The following is a 13,365-nucleotide window of genomic DNA, read 5'->3' on the forward strand; positions in this document are numbered from 1 at the left end:
CTGAAGCTATGGTTTGACTTATTGGGAGTGTTCAGCTCCCAGCTGTTGGCTGTGGCTCAATGGCACCATATTCCCTACATAGTGCATCACTTTTGATCAGAGCTCTAAAGACCCTGGTCCAATGTCGTGCACTTTATAGGTATTTTGGGAGTCCCACAGTCCCGTTGTTGAGTATTTCCCGTGAAGTATTTATTGGTTGCAAAGTTGATAAGTTCTAAAATATGAGACTTGACAAAGACTTTGTAAACACTGAGAGTGGCAGTTCAGATCCCCCCCCAAAAAAATCTGGAATGAATAGAGATCTAGAATGCTGAAGATTCTAGAATGAGGAAATGGTGACGATTATTTTTTGATACTAGCGATGATATTTTGTTGTCAACAGAAACTAAACTCTGGTTTCATTTGCATGTGTTGCATGAGATATTGTGTTCAACACGAGAAGCTAACTATCACATGTAAGAAAAACATTGTTTTCTTTCAAAAGCTTCTTTTTTTTATTATGCACACTTGAAATCAGCTTATTCTATAGCAAGAGACTCTTAGTAGAAAGGTTTTATGTAGCTGACACATTTTTCCCTTTCCCAAATTCAGGTATTGTTAACTTACTGTATGGTTTTAGGCAGGGGTTGGAACCAAAATTATTGTCCAATTGTTTCGTTCTAAACTAGCTAACAAGCTTGTGTGTTAACAGCGGCATCATAATTCAAATATAAAGAAATAAAAAGTCTTAGGGCCTTTGCTGACTGGATGTCGGATTCAGTCTTGTGAGATCATCACGTCACATTGTGCGATCATCACGTCACATTGTGAGATCATCACGTCACATTGTGCGATCATCACGTCACATTGTGAGATCATCACGTCACATTGTGAGATCATCACGTCACATTGTGAGATCATCACGTCACATTGTGAGATCATCACGTCACATTGTGAGATCATCACGTCACAGTGTGAGATCATCACGTCACATTGTGCGATCATCGCGTCACATTGTGAGATCATCACGTCACATTGTGAGATCATCGCGTCACATTGTGAGATCATCGCGTCACATTGTGAGATCATCGCGTCACATTGTGCGATCATCACGTCACATTGTGAGATCATCGCGTCACATTGTGAGATCATCACGTCACATTGTGAGATCATCGCGTCACATTGTGAGATCATCGCGTCACATTGTGAGATCATCGCGTCACATTGTGCGATCATCACGTCACATTGTGAGATCATCACGTCACATTGTGAGATCCTCACGTCACATTGTGCGATCATCACGTCACATTGTGAGATCCTCACGTCACATTGTGCGATCATCACGTCACATTGTGCGATCATCACGTCACATTGTGAGATCATCACGTCACATTGTGCGATCCTCACGTCACATTGTGCGATCATCACGTCACATTGTGCGATGTTACCAAATTTAAATCTTGACATCAACCTGGCCAGATGGCAAGATTTGCTTCAGTTTTGTCGTCACATTCTGCGATCGACTCGAGAGGCTACGTCGACCGACGTAGTCTACGTCAACTGCAGCGTTGTGTTTGATCTGCCCTTATGACAGCACCAGCAATGCAAGCCTATCTCTATCCTTATGAGAGAGTTAATTGAGTTTGGAAAAACTGAAAATAGTTTTCACATACAAACTTTATACAAACTTTATGTCAGATGAACCAGCCAAGACCTAGTGGTACTGAATCAACAGACCTAGACCCTGTCTCACTGAACGAGGAGCCAAGGCTTAGAGGTACTGAATCAGCAGACCTAGACCCTGTCTCACTGAACCAGCCAAGACGTAGTGGTACTGAACCAGCAGACCTAGACCCTGTCACACTGAACGAACCAATATGTAGTGGTAGTGAACCAGCAGAACTAGACCTTGTCTCACTGAACCAGCCAAGACCTAGTGGTACTGAACCAGAAGACCTAGACCCTGTCTCATTGAACGAGGAGCCAAGACGTAGTGGTACTGAATCAGCAGACCTAGAACCTGTCACACTGAACCAGCCAAGACCTAGTGGTACTGAATCAGCAGACCTAGACCCTGTCACACTGAACCAGCCAAGACGTAGTGGTACTGAATCAGCAGACCTAGACCCTGTCTCACTGAACCAGCCAAGACCTAGTGGTACTGAATCAGCAGACCTAGGCCCTGTCTCATTGAACGAGGTGTCCGACAATCGTTTAAGACCTAGGAATTTGTCCAAGACCTAAAAAAATTTCGTGGCATAAGATGGGGGGGCTTTACCTTTTTGTAGTTAATAAATCCAATGTGAAACTTGGATTATTCTATCCTTAACTAGCATTGGAAAAGTGAATCCATTCTTCTCTAAGGAAAAATCTCTCTCCCTAATTTCTGAATTAGGCCTGGAACATCAGTAAACTACAGTAGCCTAGCTTCGGAGGGGGAGGGGCTACAGTAGCCTAGCTTCAGAGGGGGAGGGGCTACAGTAGCCTAGCTTCTAGGGGGAATGGCTTCAGTAGCCTAGCTTCGGAGGGGGAGGGGCTACAGTAGCCTATGCTTCGGAGAGGGAGGGGCTACAGTAGCCTATGCTTCGGAGGGGGAGGGGCTACAGTAGCCTAGCTTCGGGGGGGGAGGGGCTACAGTAGCCTATTATTCGGGGGGGGATGGGCTACAGTAGCCTATGCTTCGGAGAGGGAGGGGCTACAGTAGCCTATGCTTCGGAGGGGGAGGGGCTACAGTAGCCTAGCTTCGGGGGGGGAGGGGCTACAGTAGCCTATTCTTCGGGGGGGATGGGCTACAGTAGCCTATGCTTCGGAGAGGGAGGGGCTACAGTAGCCTATGCTTCGGAGGGGGAGGGGCTACAGTAGCCTAGCTTCGGGGGGGAGGGGCTACAGTAGCCTATTCTTCGGGGGGGGATGGGCTACAGTAGCCTATGCTTCGGAGAGGGAGGGGCTACAGTAGCCTATGCTTTGGAGGGGGAGGGTCTACAGTAGCCTTTGCTTTGGAGGGGGAGGGGCTACAGTAGCCTATGCTTCAGAAGGGGAGGGTCTACAGTAGCATATGCTTAGGAGGTGGAGGGTTTTCAGTAGCCTATGCTTTGGAGGGGGAGGGTCAAGTAGCCTATGCTTTGGAGGGGGAGGGGCAAGTAGCCTATGTTTCGGAGGGGAAGGGGCAAGTAGCCTATGTTTCGGAGGGGAAGGGGCAAGTAGCCTATGTTTCGGAGGGGAAGGGGCAAGTAGCCTATGCTTCGGGGGGGGGGGGGGGGGGGGGGGGGGGGGCAAGTAGCCTAGACACACAAAGATCTTCAACTGGCAGGAAGATGCTGGAATAACTTTCCAAGTGACAGAATGAGGGCTTTGCATAGCCACTTTATTGTTACGTTTTTTATGGGACTGTAAAAAAAGGCCTGGAATGTTAAAAAGAAACGTTATTAACCAGTTCCCAAGCTTTTAAAATAGCAGTTCTGTTCGGGAACAGTGTAGATCGTTTTCGTTTCCCCGAACCGGTTCCAACCCCTGTTTTTAGGAAATAATTTTATACAGGGACCTCCTTTCAAAAGAGTAACACTTCACTAAGTACACCAAACTTAACTTAATTAATATACCACATTTTAAATAAATAAAAAACATACTACTGAGATAATATGAGCTGTTTTCATTTTGTTTAACGATACATAAGGATACACACCGATGCAGAGTTGATGTAACAATATAAACAATATATTGTTTATACCTGTAGGAATGTGTTGTAATACTTACAGTATAAGTCAAGAAGATGCTTTAACAAGCCTTTAGTTGACTTATTTATCAGTAACATTAATCCTTGTAAAATATATATATAAAATATATCCTGTTTTATTTGGGGCAAAGTTTTCCATTTCCTTTTTGTCTGATCATGTCTCTGCTGTGATGGTGGTGTTTGATTTGAACTGTTAAACCCTTTGTGAAGATTACTACAGGTGAACTATATGCTCGTATGTAAATGCGATTTCAGTAAAGAAATTATTGGGGAAAAGTAAATGCATGTATTTTACATTATGGCACAAATTAAAGTATTCAAATACGAGATGTAAACTAAAAAGGTCTTGCATGAAATAAATTTTTGCATACAACAGTATTTTAGACTCTGTTTTTATTTAACAGGCAAAACATGCATTCATGTTTTATACTTTATCTCTTGCAGACAGTGTAGTTCTTTGGCCCAGTTGCAAAGCCAACAGCTTTTAAAATATGTTGTACAGTACTTCTTTGTGGGGTCAATGAGTGCTTCCATGAGTTGGGACGATGGGAGCATGACATAAAGCACGACTAACTACTGACTGAACCTGTGTACATGCAACTTGTACAACAAAAGCATGATCTGGGCATGAATAATATCCTTCTTAAGAATGCAAATGTTGTCTTTGCCTTGGCTATAAGCATGGGAAATACATGGTAAAACAGCCACCTTTACCATGATGAGAAACTAACAGAGCACATTTTCTTTAACATCATTCCACCACCTGCCTCACTGCACTGTTGTGTAGAGGTAGCCTAGCCTAGCCACCTCCCCTCTGCACTGTTCTGTAGAGGTAGCCTAGCCTAGCCTAGCCACCTCCCCTCTGCACTGTTCTGTAGAGGTAGCCTAGCCTAGCCACCTCCCCTCTGCACTGTTCTGTAGAGGTAGCCTAGCCTAGCCACCTCCCCTCTGCACTGTTCTGTAGAGGTAGCCTAGCCTAGCCTAGCCACCTCCCCTCTGCACTGTTCTGTAGAGGTAGCCTAGCCTAGCCACCTCCCCTCTGCACTGTTCTGTAGAGGTAGCCTAGCCTAGCCTAGCCACCTCCCCTCTGCACTGTTCTGTAGAGGTAGCCTAGCCTAGCCACCTCCCCTCTGCACTGTTCTGTAGAGGTAGCCTAGCCTAGCCACCTCCCCTCTGCACTGTTCTGTAGAGGTAGCCAAGCACCCTGCTCCTTGTACTGTTCTGTAGAGGAAGCCTAGCCTAGCATAGCCACCTCCCCTCTGAACTGTTCCGTAGAGGAAGCCTAGCCACCTCCCCTCTGCACTGTTCTGTAGAGGTAGCCAAGTCACCTGCTCCCTGTACTGTTCTGTAGAGTTAGCCTAGCCTAGCCTAACCACCTACCCCACTGCACTGTTCTGTAGAGTTAGCCTAGCCTAGCCACCTGCCCCACTGTTCTGTAGAGTTAGCCTAGCCTAGCATAGCCACCTGCCCCACAGCACTGGTCTGTAGAGGTAGCCTAGCCTAGCCACCTGCTCCACTGCACTATTCTGTAGAGTTAGCTTAGCCTAGCCACCTGTTTCACTGCACTGTTCTGTAGAGATAGCCTAGCCTAGCCACCTGCCCCACTGCACTCTTTCTGTAGACGTAGCCCAGCATAGTAGAGGTAGCCTAGCATAGCAAACTGCCCCCCAAAAGTGTTATACTAGAGGTAGCCTAGCATAGTCACCTGCCCCCTACACTGTTATAGTAGAGCTAGCCTAGCCCCCTACACGGTAAAAGAAGAGGAATTCTACCTCCTACACTGTTCTAGTAGAGGTATTCTAGCCTCCTACACTGTTATAGAGAGGTATTCTAGCCTCCTACACCACTGTTCTAGTAGAGGTATTCTAGCCTCCCACACTGTTCTAGTAGAGGTATTCTAGCCTCCCACACTGTTCTAGTAGAGGTATTCTAGCCTCCTACACTGTTCTAGTAGAGGTATTCTAGCCCCCTACACTGTTACAGTAGAGGTATTCTAGTCTCCTACACTGTTCTAGTACAGGTATTCTAGTCTCCTACACTGTTATAGTAGAGGTATTCTAGTCTCCTACACTGTTATAGAGAGGTATTCTAGTCCCTTACACTGTTCTAGAGGTATTCTAGCCTCATACACTGTTCTAGTAGAGGTATTCTAGTCTCCTACACTGTTCTAGTAGAGGTATTCTAGCCCCCTATACTGTTATAGTAGAGGTATTCTAGCCTCCTACACTGTTATAGTAGAGGTATTCTAGCCTCCTACACTGTTCTAGTAGAGGTATTCTAGCCCCCTATACTGTTATAGTAGAGGTATTCTAGTCTCCTACGCTGTTCTAGTAGAGGTATTCCAGCCTCCTACACTGTTCTAGTAGAGGTATTCTAGCCTCCTACACTGTTATAGAGAGGTATTCTAGCCTCCTACACTGTTATAGAGAGGTATTCTAGTCTCCTACACTGTTATAGAGAGGTATTCTAGCCCCCTACACTGTTATAGAGAGGTATTCTAGTCTCCTACACTGTTATAGAGAGGTATTCTAGTCCCTTACACTGTTCTAGAGGTATTCTAGCCTCCTACACTGTTCTAGTAGAGGTATTCTAGCCTCCTACACAGTTATAGAGAGGTATTCTAGACCCTACACTGTTATAGAGAGGTATTCTAGCCTCCTACACTGTTCTAGTAGAGGTATTCTACCTCCTACACTGTTATAGAGAGGTATTCTAGTCTCCTACACTGTTATAGAGAGGTATTCTAGTCTCCTACACTGTTATAGAGAGGTATTCTAGTCTCCTAAACTGTTATAGTAGAGTTATTCTAGCCCCCTACACTGTTATAGAGAGGTATTCTAGCCCACTACACTGTTCTAGTAGAACTTTCTAGCCCCCTACACTGTTCTAGTAGAGGTATTCTAGCCTCCTACACTGTTATAGTAGAGGTATTCTAGCCTCCTACACTGTTCTAGTAGAGGTATTCTAGCCCCCTATACTGTTATAGTAGAGGTATTCTAGTCTCCTACGCTGTTCTAGTAGAGGTATTCCAGCCTCCTACACTGTTCTAGTAGAGGTATTCTAGCCTCCTACACTGTTATAGAGAGGTATTCTAGCCTCCTACACTGTTATAGAGAGGTATTCTAGCCCCCTACACTGTTATAGAGAGGTATTCTAGTCTCCTACACTGTTATAGAGAGGTATTCTAGTCCCTTACACTGTTCTAGAGGTATTCTAGCCTCCTACACTGTTCTAGTAGAGGTATTCTAGCCTCCTACACAGTTATAGAGAGGTATTCTAGACCCTACACTGTTATAGAGAGGTATTCTAGCCTCCTACACTGTTCTAGTAGAGGTATTCTACCTCCTACACTGTTATAGAGAGGTATTCTAGTCTCCTACACTGTTATAGAGAGGTATTCTAGTCTCCTACACTGTTATAGAGAGGTATTCTAGTCTCCTAAACTGTTATAGTAGAGTTATTCTAGCCCCCTACACTGTTATAGAGAGGTATTCTAGCCCACTACACTGTTCTAGTAGAACTTTCTAGCCCCCTACACTGTTCTAGTAGAGGTATTCTAGGCTCCTACACTGTTCTAGTAGAACTTTCTAGACCCCTACACTGTTATAGAGAGGTATTCTAGGCTCCTACACTGTTCTAGTACAGGTATTCTAGCCTCCTACACCACTGTTCTAGTACAGGTATTCTAGCCTCCTACACTGTTCTAGTAGAGGTATTCTAGTCTCCTACACTGTTCTAGTAGAGGTATTCTAGCCCCCTACACTGTTCTAGTAGAGGTATTCTAGCCTCCCACACTGTTATAGAGAGGTATTCTAGCCTCCCACACTGTTATAGAGAGTTATCCTAACCTGGCCCCCTACACTGTTATAGTAGAGGTATCCTAGCCCCCTACACTGTTATAGAGAGGTATTCTAGCCCCCTACACTGTTATAGAGAGGTATTCTAGCCCCCTACACTGTTACAGTAGAGGTATTCTAGCCTCCTACACTGCTACAGTAGAGGTATTCTAGCCTCCTACACTGCTACAGTAGAGGTATTCTAGCCTCCTACACTGTTACAGTAGAGGTATTCTAGCCTCCTACACTGCTACAGTAGAGGTATTCTAGCCCCCTACACTGTTCTAGTAGAGGTATCCTAGCCCCCTACACTGTTCTAGTAGAGGTATCCTAGCCCCCTACACTGTTATAGTAGAGTTATCCTAGTCAACCTATCCATCGTCAGCATCATTTCCTCCTATCCCTCATACATCATTTGTTGTAATAATTGTCTGTGTTGTTTTGTTTTTGATATGTTTGTAGAGACTACCCAGCGACAGCCTCGGAGCAGACCAGCAGCATCAGACTCAGTTTGTGTAATGAACCATGGTGTTCCCACCACGATATGTCTGTCCCAAAATAAGACCCCCTCACCGCAACACCAACCCCCCACCTGATAATACATCAGCCTCGTTTGTTGTGTGTTTAAAATTAGTTTTTAATAATTGGGTGTTACAGTGGCAACCTGTACCTCACAGACTAAATGGCATCCTAATCCCTTTTAATAACCACACCTGATCAAAATTAGTGCACACCTAATAGGGAATAGAGTGCCATAGGGCTCTGGTCTAAAGTAGTGCACTATATAGGGAATAGGGTGCCATAGGGCTCTGGTCTAAAGTAGTGCACTATATAGGGAATAGGGTTCTATAGGGCTCTGGTCTAAAGTAGTGCACTATATAGGGAATAGGGTGCCATAGGGCTCTGGTCTAAAGTAGTGCACTACATAGGGAATAGGGTGCCATTTGGTTTTAAGATGCATCCTAACTCAGCATAGGGAGTGTTGTTGTTGTCAAGCCTCATGTAGGTCAGTATCTGTCACTGGTTATTGTGCTGTAACGTACTGTAATGTTCTGTGCCTATTGTTGGTGTGTATGTGCCTAGTACCTGTATATACACTTGTGTGTGCAAAGATTGTGTGTTAGTACTCCTAAATGTTTATTTTGAGTGATTATCAAATATTTGTGTGCTGCTGCTCACCTGTTTTAAAATAATAATAATAAACTGTTACTCAGATAAATTCTATCACCCCCCTTTCTCCAACAGATTATCTCTGTTCGTACGGTTCTATTCCCCAACAGATTATCTCTGTTCCTACGTTTCTATCACCCTCTTTCTCCAACAGATTATCTCTGTTCCTACAGTTCTATCACCCCCTTTCCCCAACAGATTATCTCTGTTCCTACGGTTCTATCACCCCCTTTCTCCAACAGATTATCTCTGTTCCTACGGTTCTATAACCCCTCCCCCAACAGATTATCTCTGTTCTTACAGTTCTATCACCCCCTTCCGACAGATTATCTCTGTTCCTACGGTTCTATCACCCCCTCCCCAACAGATTATCTCTGTTCCTACGGTTCTATTCCCCAACAGATTATCTCTGTTCCTACGGTTCTATTCCCCAACAGATTATCTCTGTTCCTACGGTTCTATCACCCCCTCCCCAACAGATTATCTCTGTTCCTACGGTTCTATCACCCCCTTTCTCCAACAGATTATCTCTGTTCCTACGGTTCTATCACCCCCTTTCCCCAACAGATTATCTCTGTTCCTACGGTTCTATCACCCTCTTTCCCCAACAGATTATCTCTGTTCCTACGTTTCTATCACCCTCTTTCTCCAACAGATTATCTCTGTTCCTATAGTTCTATCACCCCCTTTCCCCAACAGATTATCTCTGTTCCTACCGTTCTATCACCCCCTTTCTCCAACAGATTATCTCTGTTCCTACGTTTCTATCACCCTCTTTCTCCAACAGATTATCTCTGTTCCTACAGTTCTATCACCCCCTTTCCCCAACAGATTATCTCTGTTCCTACGGTTCTATCACCCCCTTTCTCCAACAGATTATCTCTGTTCCTACGGTTCTATAACCCCTCCCCCAACAGATTATCTCTGTTCTTACAGTTCTATCACCCCCTTCCGACAGATTATCTCTGTTCCTACGGTTCTATCACCCCCTCCCCAACAGATTATCTCTGTTCCTACGGTTCTATTCCCCAACAGATTATCTCTGTTCCTACGGTTCTATTCCCCAACAGATTATCTCTGTTCCTACGGTTCTATCACCCCCTCCCCAACAGATTATCTCTGTTCCTACGGTTCTATCACCCCCTTTCTCCAACAGATTATCTCTGTTCCTACGGTTCTATCACCCCCTTTCCCCAACAGATTATCTCTGTTCCTACGGTTCTATCACCCCCTTTCCCCAACAGATTATCTCTGTTCCTACGGTTCTATCACCCTCTTTCCCCAACAGATTATCTCTGTTCCTACGGTTCTATCACCCCCTTTCCCCAACAGATTATCTCTGTTCCTACGGTTCTATCACCCCCTTTCTCCAACAGATTATCTCTGTTCTTAGGGTTCTATCACCCCCTCCCAAAGCAGATTATCTCTGTTCCTACGGTTATATCACCCTCTTTCCCCAACAGATTATCTCTGTTCCTACGGTTCTATTCCCCAACAGATTATCTCTGTTCCTACGGTTCTATCACCCCCTCCCCAACAGATTATCTCTGTTCCTACGGTTCTATCACCCCCTTTCTCCAACAGATTATCTCTGTTCCTACGGTTCTATCACCCCCTTTCCCCAACAGATTATCTCTGTTCCTACGGTTCTATCACCCTCTTTCCCCAACAGATTATCTCTGTTCCTACGGTTCTATTCCCCAACAGATTATCTCTGTTCCTACGGTTCTATCACCCCCTCCCCAACAGATTATCTCTGTTCCTACGGTTCTATCACCCCCTTTCTCCAACAGATTATCTCTGTTCCTACGGTTCTATCACCCCCTTTCCCCAACAGATTATCTCTGTTCCTACGGTTCTATCACCCTCTTTCCCCAACAGATTATCTCTGTTCCTACGGTTCTATCACCCTCATTCCCCAACATATTATCTGTTCTTAAGGTTCTATCACCCCCTTTCCCCAACAGATTATCTCTGTTCCTACGTTTCTATCACCCTCTTTCTCCAACAGATTATCTCTGTTCCTATAGTTCTATCACCCCCTTTCCCCAACAGATTATCTCTGTTCCTACCGTTCTATCACCCCCTTTCTCCAACAGATTATCTCTGTTCCTACGTTTCTATCACCCTCTTTCTCCAACAGATTATCTCTGTTCCTACAGTTCTATCACCCCCTTTCTCCAACAGATTATCTCTGTTCCTACGGTTCTATCACCGCCCTTTCCCCAAAAGATTATCTCTGTTCCTACGGTTCTATCACCCCCTTTCCCCAACAGATTATTTCTGTTCCTACGGTTCTATCACCCCCTTTCCCCAACAGATTATCTCTGTTCCTACGGTTCTATCACCCCCCTTTCCCCAAAAGATTATCACTTATGTCAGCCAGACGAAACCGAGTTAGTCTTTACATAGTAAAGTTGCACTGTCATTGTCACATAATAATAATTATTAGCCTTTTGGACTGTTTGCACCTGTGAAGAAATTAAATAAAAATCCTTTCATTATACTTTCTGAGATAAAGTTAAGATTTAAATACTGTTTGTCCACATAGGAGACCAAACACACAATAAAAAAGTGCAATATAATTATTTCTAAAACACACCAGTCATTTCTTTGCTGTTGATCACTAAGCCAAGGCATTACAACAACCAGATTGGCTATTACAAAGCGGTCAGTTAAAAACCTACAACTGTGTTGTTTAAACAAATTCCAATTTAGGGCTAACTTCCTGATAGAAACATCAGTTACACACCTACAACTGTGTTGTTTAAACAAATTCCACTTTAGGGCTAACTTCCTGATAGAAATGTCACACACACACATTTAGCCTATCAAGTATCAACACAAGATTGCAGTTGAACAACAATGTGTATAAAAATAATAATAATAAAAAATAAATCTTTCTTATTCAATGTCATGGCTGTAGGTTGAAAATACCAATTCGCAACAATATTTTCCAACCAACATTTTTTTTAATTGTATTTTTTAAAACTCTCAGCATGTGAGGGCACTTAATAGGTAAACCAACCTACTGTAAATAAAATCATAGCCAGAACACTGTCACTTCATCATAGTGGAAAAGTGCCTCTAATTTACTGAATCATACCAGGGGGAATTTGTTTAAACTAACATGAAAGACTAGTCAGTGTAGTCGTTCAGCTGTCAGTCAAATCAATAATCAGTAGTACAACATCTGAAAGCTTAGGCAGGCAAGGCAGTATAACAAACCCAAAAATGCATAGTGGATATCAATTCAAAAAAGTTGAAAAAAAATCAAAAGAGTAGAAAACATTAGGAACACCTTCCTAAAATTGCCCTCAGAACAGCCTCAATTCTTCAGGGCACGACGGACTCTACAAGGTGTCGAAAGCGTTCCACAGGGATGCTGGCCCCATGTTGACTCCAATGATTCCCACAGTTGTGTACAGTTGGCTGGATGTCCTTTGGGTGGTGGACCAGTCTTGATACACACGGGGGAAACTGATGAGCGTGAAAAACCCAGAAGCGTTGCAGTTCTTGACACAAACTGGTGTGCCTGGAACCTACTACCATACCCCTGTTCAAAGGCACTTCTATCTTTTATCATCCTCAGAATGGCACACACACAATCCTCCCCTTCATCTACACTGATTGAAGTGGATTTAACAAGTGACATCAATAAGGGATCGTAGCTCTCACCTGGATTCACCTGGTCAGTCTATGTCATAGAAAGAGCAGGTGTTCCTAATGTTTTGTCAAAGCAGTGTAATTGGTTGTAAAAGCATAATTTGGTATCCCTTTTAGCTTGCAGGTATTATGTTTTATTACTTGTTATAAAGCATGTATATATATATATCTTTATAATGTCTTATTATAAGGTTTATAATATGCTATGTTTCTGTGGAAAATGTACAACCCCACCTTTAAAATGGCTCTAAAGGACTGTTATTTGGTCACAATGAGATGATACTGAGACAACGCTGTATAAAGTCTTATAATTCATTATACCTGCAGGCTTTAAGTCCAGGGTTATTCCCCAGTTTACATCATTTGTAATATTAAATATGGTAATTACTGTTATTAAGGGACCAACATTGTTTATGAAACCAACTACAAAAACACACTGCCCACTGACTGACAGCTTACGGAGATGTCGATGTGCTTCCTGACAGAACACAGCTGGACCAATGGCTGCCAATGGAACTCACTGAGCACAATGGGAGGAAACTATGGTGTCCAACATGGAACAAACAACAGGGTCATGTTCATTAGGCAGCAAAACGGAAGTAAACGGACTCAAACAAGGGAGGGACTTCTTGAAATTAATCCAATAAGTAACACATTTTTTAAATATTTTGAAACGTTTTCCGTTCCACCTCCTAATGAATACGACCCAGCAGTAATCCTTTATAACAATCATTAACCCAAACAAACAGGAAACTATTGTGGTCCGTTTTCTTTGTGAAACTCGAACAGTGTTTGGTTTGAACAGTGTACATTCTGTGTGTCTAGTTATTTGCAGGGTGTTCGTTCCCCTTCAGTGATCGTTTCAACTGGTTTGTTATTTAGGGATTTCTGTGTATTTTTTCCTGAAAAGTTCTGAAACAGTTCAGTCAGAGTGTACGTTTAAATAGTGAAAAAAGAATAAACATTTTAAAACACATACGA

The 13,365-nt window shown here is 43.5% G+C and overlaps 1 protein-coding gene across 1 annotated transcript in view; it reads left to right on the plus strand.

The window, feature by feature from the left end:
• LOC109879455 (potassium voltage-gated channel subfamily C member 1) overlaps positions 1-8,376 on the plus strand; it is an 88,382-nt gene extending 80,006 nt beyond the window's left edge. The window contains exon 5 of the mRNA XM_031801557.1: positions 8,011-8,376. Within this exon, the coding sequence (XP_031657417.1) occupies positions 8,011-8,144 (134 nt within the window). The 3' untranslated portion in view covers positions 8,145-8,376. The remainder of the gene's footprint in view (positions 1-8,010) is intronic.
• Positions 8,377-13,365: the final 4,989 nt, after the last annotated feature.

The sequence above is a fragment of the Oncorhynchus kisutch genome, linkage group LG22 (genome assembly GCF_002021735.2).
Source record: "Oncorhynchus kisutch isolate 150728-3 linkage group LG22, Okis_V2, whole genome shotgun sequence".
In the NCBI taxonomy this organism is placed as follows: domain Eukaryota; kingdom Metazoa; phylum Chordata; class Actinopteri; order Salmoniformes; family Salmonidae; genus Oncorhynchus; species Oncorhynchus kisutch.